A 14604-nucleotide genomic window follows, 5' to 3' on the forward strand; every position below is an offset into this window, starting at 1 on the left:
AAATCCACTGCTTGTGTCCAGTATTGGATTACTGTAGGAAGGTAGTGTTTAATTTGATTATTTTTCAATCTGTCCAAATCAGGATTTATATTTTCTAATCTGAAAATCTGTCAATGAACTACAAAGACTAAATCAATGCTTTGCTTGCAGTCCATTAAACATAAAGTAACACTATTCCAAATATAAACCATTTCAAGAACCCAGTGGCTAGGAAGTGGGAAAAACTAGAACAGTGATCACCTATTATCCCAGAATGTATTGTTCTCCCAGTAATACCTAACTGCTCTTTTCACCCAACTACCTCATAGTTTAACATGTAAAATGAATATAACCCATTCTTAAAGCATTTATACTTTGAGTAGCAATTTTGATGCACATTATGGTTGTCAACAGAACCAGAAAGCCCCCTTCTGAATTAATTAACCAGAAAAGGGGGGGGGGAGTGCAGTTGCTCTGGATTCCAGCTTTTATGGGCAAAGTTGAAAAAAATTAAGGAAAATAAATGCACTTTTGGAGTTTATTTTTCAACAAGCAAGCAATATAGAAAAGACAGTTCATGTTATAATAATTATGCATTATTGAATATAAAGGTGAAGATATCTTTGAATCAAAGCTGATTCTGATAACCACATTCACTATTATATTTATATCCAACCTTTATTTTGCATAATCAAAACCATGCACATTAAGTACCTTCCTATTTTTCTCCACAACAATCTTGTGCATTCATCTGAGCTGAGAGAGAGGTACTGACACTCAGCCGGCTTTTATGTCTAAGGGAGGGCTGGAACTCCTGGTCTCCTGCTTTCTAGTCTAGCATCTCAATCACTACACCAAATTGGTTGACTAATACGTATCAGTATCATGGAAATGGCCTGCTATTGCCCTCTTCCACAATACTTTTTCAACTTCTAGTCTAGTCTGTAGCCCTAAAATTCCCAAATGGTCTTTCATTTTGAACCAAACATACTTAGGTTCTAGGATCAGTCAAGGTCAGATAAGAGGCATAAGACAAAGCAAAAGATCCAAATATCCATACAGCAAAATGCTTCCCCATGTTCTCATCAATTTTTTTTAAAACTACTGTTTTTGATCAAGAAGATACCCAATCTTTCAACGCAGATTGACTTCTTCATACCACTGTACACTTTAAGACTTAAGCTTCCCCCATTTGGTGACACAATCTGCTCCATAATTAGGAGAACAATTATGAAATTATAAAGCCTGTTTTTATAAAACAGGAATGTAGGGAACTAACTATGGTATCTAGAGGGATATTCTGATCCAACAAAAACAGGGGTTCTCTTAATGAGAACCAGACACAACCAGTACGTGCATCATTTATAGCTCTGTTATATATGACAGCAGGTATAAACAACAACAAAAAAGCAAATTCTGATGCATCAAAGAAGCAGGAAATGTATTTCCTTAAGCAGTTTTATTATGAAACCAAAAATGAAATGTTGTACTGATTTCAGTACAACCTACAACACACTTCAAAGGAAGTAACCCAATTGTAAAAAAGCAATTAATAAAATATACATGTTATCAAATTAAAACTCAAAAAAAATTAAACAAAACTTTTAGGATATAATACACACAGCTGACTACATAGAAAATAAATCATTGGACTGTTGCTCAAAGAAGGCTTAAATAATGAAAAACATAAGCATACTGTCAAACAGACTAATTTCAGAATACAAATGAAGCATGAATGAATATATATATATTCATTCATGTAGAGTCATCTTCAGGCTGGTGTCTTTGGCTTCGTGCTTGTTCCTCGCACAAGCACGAAGCCGAAGTGAAGATGACGAGTGAGACCTTGTCGAAATGTTGCCAAGATACTCTCAATCTTACACGGGAAAAGACCCGAATACACCAAAACTTGCATATGGGGGGGGGGGGTGTAGGGAGGGAGAGAGAGAGAGAGAAAGAGAAAGAGAGAGAGAGAGAGAAAGTAATCTGTACTCAGACAAAAGGAATTAAGTATGAGATACAAGGGGAAAAACATCTTTTAAAAAAATTAGGGTAAAAAAAAATCTCAGAGAAGCCAAATTGATTACCATTCAGGCAAAAGTCAATCAGTAACAGTATAAAACCTCTGAGAAATCATTAAGATCTTTTTTAAAATACAGAATGTCCTAACAACTTCTTTCTATAAAGGATGATACAGATCTGCAATAAAAATTAATATTTGTTTAGTCTATTTTTAGTAAAAAAAAATGAGATATACATTTAGATAAAGATGAAATCACCCCAAAATATATTCTTGCTCAGCTACACTTGCATTTAATTTCTAAAGCTGGTACATATAATTTGTCTATCAGGAAATAGGATGTAGTAATGTAAAAGGCAAGAAGTTTTCTCCAAGTAATTGTCTTTAATAAATTGAAACACCAAGCATCAGATATTCAAAATACATTCAGTTCAGAAATAAACATAGAACACTGTATTTGAAAATCAACTACTAATTTAAAGCTGTTTTTTAAAAAGCTGAACATGAATATATTATTTTGTAATAATTTTATACCTATTGTTTTTATAACTTTATGGTACTATTTTTAACGGAGGAAATTCTTTACTTGTGACAAATTTTATAAGTTTTGAGGCATAGTTCTAAAAGTTTACTATGAATAGATTTAGCTGCAGGAAGCTGTCTAGCTATGAACATGACAATTTTACTACCTTTACATTGGGATGCAATTTGTTCTATTCTATGGGCCACTCATATATTGTAATTGAACAATATATAAAAAGTAGTTCTATTTTAGCAAAGGATAATGCAAAATCCATCTTAAGATTCCATAACTTCATCAGCTTCAATATTATAAACATATAACTCCAAGGAGAAAATGTTTCACTTTTTAGTAAAATCTAAGCTAAAGAGTAATCAGAAGAAACTGATCGACTTTATGATTGGAATTTATAAATGAAAGAAAAAATACTTCCAAGCTAAAATTAATAGAAAATTTAAAATCCCTAGGCAATGAATGCCCACCTAAAAATGCAAGGAGTGCTCAAATAACTTTTTAATTACCAGGTATTTATTACTGATTAAGTTTAAATGGAGCTGAAGGTGACAATTATTATTAGTTGGGGAATCCCTTTGCACAGCTGCCACCACTCCAAAAAGAAGAAGCAATGTGTACTTTGGATACAAATGGCTAAAAAAAATACCACTAGATCCAAATTGGTTACAACATACATAAACAGAATATTTTATTCTGTACTTTTCCGGTCCAAAAGAGTGTGGGGTAGGGTGCAAACAGCACAACTCAATAGCTAGCTTTGAAATACAAAGTCAAGATGTGTGTGAGGGAGAAACTGTATTCTTCCTTAGAGATGAAGAATGTTTAAAACATACACCCTGAACAAGTAAATACTAAGAGGAAGATCGTCAGACAAGGCCAAAACGTTCTGCTCTTTTTCTCTTCTTTGCCTGTAAATAGGAATTAAAAGATGAATTAAAAAAAGTCAAAACCAAAGGGAATGGCAACTCTGAGTATGGGTTTTGGCATAAAGAAAAGCAGAAAGTCTATAAGGAGTGTAACAATATATATCTAAGAAAGCATCTTTCATATCAGGTTTCACAAGAGGCACTCCTATTGCAATGGGGCATCTAACTACAGTCAGAAATTAAGCTATAAAGCATGAGATACAGTGACCTGTTAGCTGCTTCATCCTGCTGGCTTATATGAGAAAGTTCTGCTTGGAACAATTACCATTTTACAAGCTTAGAAAGCCTTCTAGGCAATAGGAGGTGGGAAATGTAAAAGGCCAAAGGGTTAACACTCTTCTATTCACAGAGAAGGCGAGTGGGACTCAGTCAACTGCATTGAATACACTCATGCATCTTTGAGATATGCCTCTAAGTCAATACACCAGGGGCATATAAATCTTAATTTTTACCACGATAAATAGCTTAGGGGGCAAAAGAAGTCCTAATCAAGAATCTCCAGGGAAAAGGTGTTGTTTAGTATATACAATACTACAAAAAGAGCTTTTTGTTTCAGGCACACTCACTAAGTGCCCTAACAGAAAAGCATGGAATCCCTCAGACTACAGCCCAGCCACCCCCTTCACTCCAACTGCACAGGCAGATCATTCTACAGCTGTTACTTCATTTTGTGAAGCAATGCTTGCATTGCATCTAGGGAAAACAAAAAGCACCCCACAGAAGGTGCCAGTGAAAATAAACTTCCTCACTCAGTGTTCAATCCAATATCCAAATACTGTTCCCTTCTGTAAGTGAAATTAAACTTTAGCAAGAGAACTACTTGTGGTTGAGATTACATTTTAATAGTGTAATCAACCAAAAACAAAGTTGCTGAACCAAAAAAACAACAACCCTGCAAACTTGGAATAGAAAGATCATATTGGGAAGAAATCATAGGTCTGATAACATGATGGCAGATGCCTGTCTTCAAGAATTTACAAAAAGATAAAAGCAGTAGTAGTGTTTTTCTAACAGTGGAAGAGACAATAAAATAATCTTGCATGCATGCCATGTGATATACATACACCCCGCATTTTAAAAAGCACTTTTTAAGCTCTACAATGGATAGAAAATTAGTCTGGATCTACAGCCCCTAAGTCGAAATCAACTATGTTGATAACTGGGTGATCCTGGACAACTCAGAAGGGTAGACATATAAGATAAAACTTAACTATAAAACTAAAGTTTTATATCTATTGTATAAATTAATGATAGAAAACTCCAACTATTATGTTCTTCAAAAATTATCCAACCTATCACAGAGCAATAATATGAAATATATATAGGTCTTTGGTTATTCGGGTCTTCTCCCACGTAAAATTAAAGGTTTCTTGGCGACGTTTCGACGAAGTCTCATTCGTCATCTTCAGGCTGGTGTTCTCGGCTTCGTGCTTCCAGGAGCACGAAGCCGAGAACACCAGCCTGAAGATGACGAATGAGACTTCGTCGAAACGTCGCCAAGAAACCTTCAATTTTACGTGGGAGAAGACCCGAATAACCAAAGACCTACATACAAACACCCGCGAAAACCTGAGAAAACATATACATATATATATATATATATATATAGAGATAGATAGATAGATAGATAGAGAGAGAGAGAGAGAGAGAGAGAGAGAGAGAGAGAGAGAGAGAGAGAGAGAGAAGAAAATTTCTGTCATAATCCAAAATGATTTATATCTAAATTAGTATACAATAATTGAATGGGACTATGGGGACTGGACAAAGAAAAGCACAAAAGTCACACAGTGCCATCTTGTGGAGTACCTGACATTATTTCAATTACAAAAAGTCTCAGCTCCCAAAATGTTATAAAAAAATGTTACCTCTGTGTCTTCTGTAGTTCCTGCTCCAGCTGAACTTGTAACAATGCCAAACCTCTCCTTTCTTTTTTTCAGTTTTTCATCATCTTCAGTCTATATAGAAAGAGAGCAACACGTTGGAATGTAGGCCAATAGAATAATTTTAATTCCTATCATCTTATTTCGCTACCTGGAGTTTCAAAGAATTGGTAGAAGAATATTCACAACTACCTGTTATTGCATGCATTAAACAGACATCATTCTCAATATAGACAATATACAATTATAAGAAGTTGATCACAGAAACAGCCAGGGTTGTTGAATAATCAAGCTCCTTCTATTTTGATTGTCTTTCTAGTAATTAAAAATTTTATGCTAAATCCAGAATCAATGAAAATGGCAGTTGCTACCAGAAACAGACAATGATCTGTAATACAATGCTAGTGGGACACAGGTACAGTATGTCATATTTCTGAATTCCTCTTGCCTAGCTTTTAGCATTTTCAAAAAAGAAAAAAAAGAAGAAGAAATTGAAATGAATGTTGCAAGCACCTAATATTGTGCTTCTTTTAACCCACAGGCAACAGCAGGACCAAACTACTCATCTATTAAACCAAAGAAGTTGATAATAGTTTGACCGATGAACTAATAATTTTTAAAATATAGTCTTTCTTTCCTTTAAAATTAAGAATTTAAGCTAAAAGCATATCATTTTCTTTGCAGGATTAAAGTGTTTTAGAACTTTGTTAAAGATCGGGAATTATATACAGCAATGGAGAGCATAATGTGCATTTTAAGATTGTGTTTTTAATAATATTTTGAACTACAGAAAAAAAAACCCTCCCTAAAATAGAGGATGTATTTTTTTATTTCAGTACAAATAAAACTTGCAGAACCTTAGAAATTACTGAACAAAATCTAATCATTAAGATATTCAGGACATGAAAGTAATACTTAGAATGAAAGAAATAGTGCACCTGAAATTTATTTCTGAGGTCATATTTTAAATTTAATCCATTTGCTGCCATTAATGAAAGCATTTGCATTAGATGACTTGCATGGCACTTAACTTGCCTTCATAAATTCTGCTTCAATTATTTTCTATCCTGAGTGAACAAATAAATGCTAGTTGGTGTGGGTTCTTTGGATTTCTTCAGCTGATTTTCCTGTAAGCCTGGGGCTTTTTATTCTTTTAACCTTTAACCATGCTTGTGGCTTTGGCCTAACAGTAATAATCAAGGCCATCTATTAACCTTTAAGAGCTTCTGTGTCATCCATTTGCCATATAAATTCTCTTGTGCTATTTTCAGCTCTACAAGATTGTCCAATTACTTTGCTTTCTTTCTCTAATTCTGCTCACCAGTTCATACAGGGTATTTTCAATCTTCTCCCTCTCCTATTTGATGTATTTGATAATTTAGTAATGAGGGACTAAGAAGTAAGCAGAGTCAAGGAAAGGATGGAAGTGGAAATGTAACCACATAAAATGCTTAATTTTATTTGCTTGGATCATTAATCTCACTTGAATGCAAAACTTCCCGTATCCATTAAGGACCTTGACAAATGGAATCTAAACTTTGTCACTGGCTAGGTTATATTACAATTTTATGTATTTATTATTGATCGAACTTATATGACCGCCTATTTCATAGAGTGGCTCCTTAATCAACACAGCCAAGGTCTTCACTAAATCACTAAATGTTGATGAAATATCAGGATTATGGTAACTATATAAGGCTTGCTTTGTTTCATATTTCATCTATGCAAATGACTTCTCTGATTGAACTTAATCATCCAAGCAATGATAATTGGCTTTATTTATAAAAAAAAAGTGCAAAACGAATTTATCAACCAATTAGCTCATAAGCTCACTCACATCACTGATATATTATGCAACTTTTGTCAGCAAAGTTGTGCTGATTACATCATGAACAAGGGTCAGCATTGTCTTTGTTATGTTGACCATTTCCTTAAATAACAACACTACAGCAATTAAGCTCAAATTTGTTAATTGTAACATCTTAATCAGCCACAGCAATAGTAACAATTGAAAATTTTAATTAAAATCCAGCAATTTCTCATGGGCTTCAAACAATATCAACAGTGAATATAAACAGATATAAATCCTTTCTATACACTTATATCTTTGGAATGGCTCCTGCCTAACTCTGTGTCAACATCTTCATCAGATTTTATTTTCCAATCTTAGAAAAATTATTAAGTAGTGAGGGGGAGATCCAAATCTGGACTGAAATATTATGCATATGTGGTTTAGGCACAGAACTGAAACAAATATGTTTTAGGCACAAATGCTTTGGAATTGGGGAACAGTGGGAAGTAAGCAAGGTCTGAAGTACTGAAGTGGAATTAGGAAAAAGCAGTAGCTGGAAAGGTGGGGAGAGAAATAGATTGGATATACCACTCTTGAATTCAATAGTAATAGCAACCAAGGAGAGATAAGGGAAATGAAACTACTGGGAAGTGATGTCTCTATTAGATGTGGTGTACTTGAAATCAAGGGGAACAGGAACAACTAGACGGAAGTAGAGAAAGGAAGTGGCTGGAAGCCCATTGGATATATTGTGTTTGAATTCAAGGATACTGGCAGCGATTAACAGAAGTTAGAGAAAGGAAAAACCCAAGTGGAAAACAATGGGAAAGACATATGTGAAACACCAGCTTTGCCTTACTTGTCCTATAAAACCCCTGCAGATTTTGTTCTGGCCCAAACCAGGAACCACCAAAATATTCTGGGGTTAGGACATTTCTGCTTGGAATAATTCATCTGAAAATCCAGACTGAAGTTATTTGTCCCAGCTTTAAAACAAAATGTATTTTCTATTGTGTGTGCATATCCTTAATACTTAACTTTCATAGATTAATTGATTTGACTATGTACTGTCAAGTCAGCATCAACGCTTAGTGACCACGTAGACAGATCTCTAGGCTAGCCTTTCTAGATATGACATAGAATATTTGGGGACCTGTAATAGTTTGGCTAAGAATGCCAAAAAGAATAATGAAATGTTTTATATTTAGTTTTTTTTAAAAAAAACTATCTAGCTGCCCAAACAATAGAAACTCTTTTAAAATAGGACAAAAATATGTACAATTGATTTCATTATGCTAGACAATGTATCCCAAAGGATTTCAGGAAACACAGTGGATTGTTGATTGATATGTGGGGACAGGGAGAGCATCCTGAAAACTAGTAAGTATTTGCTGGGAAAAGGAAAACAAAATTTGGTTTCTTTTGATTTACATTTCAACCTATTTTAAAAAAAAATATGGCTAAAAAAACTAATCTCCCATAACAGGTTTTAGGGAACCTGGGGAAGAAACATACAATTTTTGGTCTCAGGTTGTGGATCTCTGTTTTATGCAGATAAAGGTCTTGTTACTTTACATATAAATCTAACTTCAATATTTCCTGCTTAAAGGGTTTTTCTTCTTCTATTTGATAACTTATTAAGTTAACAAAGACATCTGGTACTTTAAAATAAAGGGAAAAAGAGGAAACAAAGGAGGGGTAAAGGCACTGCCTGTATTTAATGGCATTCCTAAGGGATGTTTTATATAGTATTCTTCTGTCTGCTTGTAAATGGATATAAAAAGTGAAATATGGTATCCTTTTTTGATTTATTTTACAAAGCTACTGTATATGTACAGCCATTAAAATATATGAATATATATGAATAAAATATATTTCTGCCACAAAGTTTAATCTGCCGGTATAACCAACCCACCAACATTCAGTTTTCTGTTACTTCCAACTCTACAAGGAAAATATGCATAATGTAATTAAAATGCTTATCAAAACTAAACATGTAATTTACATATGTTTCAATACAGTATTGAAGCATTAATTCTTCCCAAACCACATTGTTTAGGTCAAGGATGGTAACCATGTCTGTATCGTTAAAGCAGAAAGAACATTTAAGAAAAAAATAGCCAAACCACAACTTTAAATGAATGAACATATATAATGGGGCACAGAAGGGGCTGTAGTGAGCTTTTTATTTATTTTTCTAGTGACCCCCTATAATCACCCCACCCTCACTCACTGCCTAAAGGGAAAGTGTGTAACAAACCCACTAAATCAACATGGTTCTAATGATCTCCCTCACTTGACCCCCTAGCATACTAGTGTCAGATACAAACACGTTACAATAAACTTCACTCCATCCTTAGCTCCTCACTGACAGGTTTTGATTCATGGGGTACTGAAACCCATCTGAGGAAAATTACCTCTATCAAAACACTTCTATCTCAGCATCTATCAAGCTTTGCCATAGCCCTGGGGCACACTTGAATGTGCACGTGGGCATTTGTGCATGAGAAGTGGGGGTGGAAGCTGACCTTTCTTCTGAAATGATACATTTCTTAAAGCTTGTGATATTAATGTTTTCTTCTTGTACTGTTCACGCAGAAAGCTTTGAAGAACAATTCCAGTTATTCTAATAGGAATCTGAAACCCGAAATATGGCATAGAGCCTAGCATTCATAGAGTCTCCAGGCTATTCCATCATTTTCTTTATTAAAAAAAATCAATGTGTTAGAAAAGCTGCACGTTTATAATATGTGTATGGCAACTGGCATTGTAAAGTATATTAATCAACCTTTAGCCTCTTTATTTAAAAAATATTTTCTGGGAAAAGTAAACATTCTTGAAAGTTGATGGAAACTTAATAATGAAATATGAGACAGGGATTTCAGCAGTCAAGGATCTCTCCCTTCAACTACACAATTTCCCAGATTCTTGTTTCTCTGCTACGATTATCACACCTTAGAAGGTTTTCCCTAGCATCCAAGTGGAATCTGCTTTTCTGAACCTTAAGACCATTCTCAGGACAACATAAAAGCTGCCATCTTTGTCAAGAGCTCGGGCTTCAAATCTTGGCCAGTACCTACCTTACCAGTAATGGTCCTTGGGCTGAGACCTCCTAACCTTTCACCAGACATAAACTACTAGAGTCTTGCTGGTTTGAACATTGCCCAGATTAACAAAGTCTGCATCAAATGTTGGAGAATTGGGACAACCTGACAGGAAGTGGGCTATTGGAACAAACCATTCATGGATGAGACAAGGGAAACCCAGAATTGACAGAATGCTACTGCAAAGCACAAGAGATATACGAAACGTATGAGGGAACTATGGATGGATGGAAGATCTGCATCCACACTAATTGAGAAACAGTTAAAAATCTGTTTGGATTTTGGGATGGACCTTTTTTTCAGAGCCAGCCCCCTTAGAGAAAAGAGGGAGTCTTTTTGGCAGGTGGCAATTGCTGGCTTCCCCATTAACTTAACAGTGAAGATTGTAAAAGGCAATTGCATCATTGCAGAGCATTTGGCAAAGAGTAAGTGTGCATTTGTTGCCAAGAGCCCAAATCGCAATCAATGATTATGACGACACTGTAACAGCCATAATTTCAGGCATGGGTCATTAGTCCCTTCATCAGCACTATCATAATTTCAAGCAGCCACTGAACAAATGGACTACCTGTATCTTATAATCCTTGCCTCCGATTTTTCGCAGAACAACTCTGTGAGGTGGGTTGGGCTGAGAGTGAGTGATTGGCCCATACTATCCAACTGGCTTTCATGCCTAAAGGAGGCCTAGAACTCACAGTCGCTTGGCCACTACTCCAAACTGGCTCTCTGTAAGCTATTAGGATATGACTGCAGAGAAGCAAAACAGATGAAGCAGAATCATTCCATCAACTTTGCTGAAAGACCTACTGCCTTTGGTTCATCCATCATTTTTAACAAGCAATGGCAATTCCATTAGGCAACAGGAGGAGGGATGAAAAATAGTGCCATTTCATTACTTCTGCTGAAATTATTCAACATAATTTTAAGAACTGGTGCCCAAATTTTCCTTTTTTATCATCTTCTCTATCTGCTGTGTTTACCATACGTCAGCAGGAAGAGCTGGCATTGTTGGGGTTTTTTGGGCAGGGGAGGGGGTGTCTGATCAAAACATACTTTAAATAATAGTAAATTAACTAAGAAACCCTTTACTAAGTTGTACTAATAATACAAAGAAAACATCTAGACAGCCTTATGTACATATTTAAGAATCTCCACAGGAACACAAGGACTTTGAATGACAGAGAAGGCTAATATACATAAGAAGGCTATAAAATGGTTTGGATTCAACCGGGAAGAAAAGTTTCAGAACAGAGGGGGACACAAATGCAGTCCATCCTCCAACTCATTAAACTAGTCAACTCATTTCCAGGATGGTACACTTGCTATAGGTTGGGTTTTTTTTTTGGCTGCACCACATGATCTGGGAAACAAACACAACTGTTTACAAACTATAGAAGAGTATTTATAGCTCAGGGCTGAACTGTGGGGTCCTTGGTGCTCTCTGAGCTTGGTTGTTTTCTTGCAGACCTCTCATTACCAAACAAGGCAACATCATCAGTGCTAGAAGGGTAGTAGTAGGGTAGTAGTAGACCAAAGTTTGCTCTAATGTTCCCATGTGTTCTGAAGCACTGCTGCCCAAACAGATATGAAATATTGCACATCCCTAATAATTTATTCAGGAATATTAATTTCATGCTTATATTGATTGGAACTTATATTGATTTTTTTGTGATGTCAAGTCAGTGTTAAATCTTAATTATGGTTAGGGGCCAGTATAGAAGTCAGCATTGACACCTGGTGACTGCCTGGACCAGTTCCTACCACATTTTTTCTTGGTTTCAGAAGTGGTTTACTATTTCCTACTGGGAAAGAGTGACTGTTCCAAGGTCATACAGCTGGCTTTCTCCTTAAGGACTAGAACTCCTGGTCTCCCAGTTTCCAAGCTGATGTTGTAGAACATCAAACTCTGCTAGATTAAAAAAAAGTCATATTATTTACATAAATTCTATGGAAGATGAATAATATTGTTACACTTCCTGAATTCTCAAAGTTAATGAAAGCAACATTTTTCTATTACCCATCAAGGCTAGGATATAGCTTTCCAGTGAGAAAAACACAGAATACAAGTGAATAGCATCCTTTTTTATTATATAATATAAAGTAGAATATGTTAAATATTTTAAATACATCATAGAGTCCTTTGGGCAGAAAAGGTATAATGTGATTTTATTATGATTTGCTGGATTGTTAATTATATAGTATTTATATTGTGAGTGACAAGAAGAAACAAAACTTTAAAAGCTACTATCACAACATAAGGCAGGCATGTATGATTTCTATAGTACTGGTAAATCCTTAGCATACTAACCTGATCCTCAGATCAGAACAACAAAACTGTTATTAAACTCACTCTCTCTGTATGTATGAGTAAGTATATGTGAGGGAGAGGGAGAGGGAGAGGGAGAGGGAGAGAGAGAGAGAGAGAGAGGGAGGGAGGGAGGGAGGGAGGGAGGGAGGGAGAGAGAGAGAGCGTACACTGTTAATCTCTGCTTATTTTGGTGTTGGCTTTTTTATTGTTTCTTTTGAACAATGTATAAATGTGGTTTATCTCTATGTGTCTGTTGATGACTGATTTGACTGACTGCCAAGCTTCCAGAAATTCTGTAGCATTTGGCTTAATCTAGGATGCTATAGTATGGTTGACTCTGCCCATATATTACAAAATTAAGAATTTCCATCATGTCTTCTGATTGCTAGTTGGTGCCTGCTGTGATTTTTTTTTGGTTAGGTTATTAAGGTTTTTCTTCATCAGGCCATCTACTTTCTGTATTAGGTTGGCGTTTACATATAGGTTTCTTTGTCTTCTAGTAATTCTATGCCTCTTTTGTATTATGATCTGTCCATGATAACTGTGATTTGGCTTGTGTCTGCTGAAGAATAATGATGGTTTGGTCCTTTAGGCTTTTGAGCAGGCAACACGCAGATGAGCAGAATTAACACCAGACAATTAACCAATTTTGTTGTATACATGATGTATAATGACAGCAGAGGCTATTATTATTACAAACAATCCATAAAATAATACAGTACTCTAATCAAGGAACTAACTAAAGAGTAAATCACACCCCAACCAACACAGGCAGGGCAAGCTATTGTATATAAACAGGAAGCAAACTTCACAGCCACTGGCATTGCTGATGTTACCTGGTCAGGTTCATTATTTTGGTTGTGTCTGATTGTTCTATAGTTAAGTCAGCTATCTGTACTTTAAGTACTGACCTTGTAGAACACAAAGAATAAATTATAATTATCAATGATTGCTTGAAATGTAAAACAACTACTTGGTACAAGTAACTTTTGAAAGAGAAGACCTCCCAGATGGTTAATGATTTATATATTAAAGCAGTGGTCCCCAGGGGGAGGGGAGGATATGGTTCCGTGGACGCAAATGGAACTATGTGCGCTCACCCACCACTTCCGTGGCCTGGTTCTGAATGGGTCAGGGCCTGAAAGTGGGCCGCAGCCAGGGGTTTGGGGACCCCTGTATTAAAGTACAAAGCACGAGTTACCTCTGGACTACTAATTCTAATTCAAGTTCTTATAGCAAAGAGAATTACCGAATACAGAAATTTAATAAAAAGTTATTTAGGAAAATTACTTGTCATAAATTGCATAATTCAGAGAGTCTCAGTTTAGCTACCTAAATGATAAAGCATCCTTTCAATTAAGCCTAGGCCTACTGAAAGAAATAATAATAATAAAATTAGTTCACTCTCCTCCATATAAGAATTATTCTAAATGTAACATAAAAATAAACAGTAAGAATTTATAAATGTTTTGCATAACTTGTTCTGAATTATTTCTTTTAGAAATTTATAAGGCTTCCCAACTTTATGATGACAAGGTAGTATACAGTAAAATAATCATACAGTAGTAAATCATACAGAATTATTATTTTCTACACTCTCAACCTTATTTTCTCTCTATTCAAAAGATTAAGATTTAGAAATTCACTGGCTCATTTCTTAGTAATAAGCTCTAGTTAGCATTGAGATAAATGTTGTTCTTCCCCATAAGTTGATATCAAATCAACAGTACAAAATCAATTTCAACATATCAGTTGTGTACTTTGCAAATATATGCAATTACAGGTAATGCAGGGGGAAAAAAAGAGCTCTGGCCCATGAATTTTTTTCAGGTGCCCTTTAAAAAAACCACAAGATATTATTAAGAACTGAATTTTACAAGCCAATGGGAGGGCATATATATAAAAAGGAACCCTTCTGGCCACTATTCCTCTATCTCCACTGCAGCATGACGGATGATAGGATGAAAAGCAGAGCCTCCAGGCTTTCAGGCGATGGTAGATTAATGATGGCATGGCCTTGACCTCCAAAAGGTAAAGGTTATGAAACACTCACGAGTAGC

The 14604-nt window shown here is 35.4% G+C and overlaps 1 protein-coding gene across 1 annotated transcript in view; it reads right to left on the bottom strand.

The window, feature by feature from the left end:
• Window positions 1-1419: 1419 nt before the first annotated feature.
• SARNP (SAP domain containing ribonucleoprotein) overlaps window positions 1420-14604 on the bottom strand; it is a 71932-nt gene continuing 58747 nt past the window's right edge. The window contains exons 10-11 of the mRNA XM_070934774.1: window positions 5326-5415; window positions 1420-3442 (exon numbers count right to left, since the gene is read on the bottom strand). Coding sequence (XP_070790875.1) covers window positions 3401-3442; window positions 5326-5415 — 132 coding nt within the window. The 3' untranslated portion in view covers window positions 1420-3400. The remainder of the gene's footprint in view (window positions 3443-5325; window positions 5416-14604) is intronic.

The sequence above is a fragment of the Pituophis catenifer genome, unplaced genomic scaffold, assembly GCF_029215685.1.
Source record: "Pituophis catenifer annectens isolate HBS135680 unplaced genomic scaffold, rPitCat1.0.hap2 SCAF_2, whole genome shotgun sequence".
In the NCBI taxonomy this organism is placed as follows: domain Eukaryota; kingdom Metazoa; phylum Chordata; class Lepidosauria; order Squamata; family Colubridae; genus Pituophis; species Pituophis catenifer.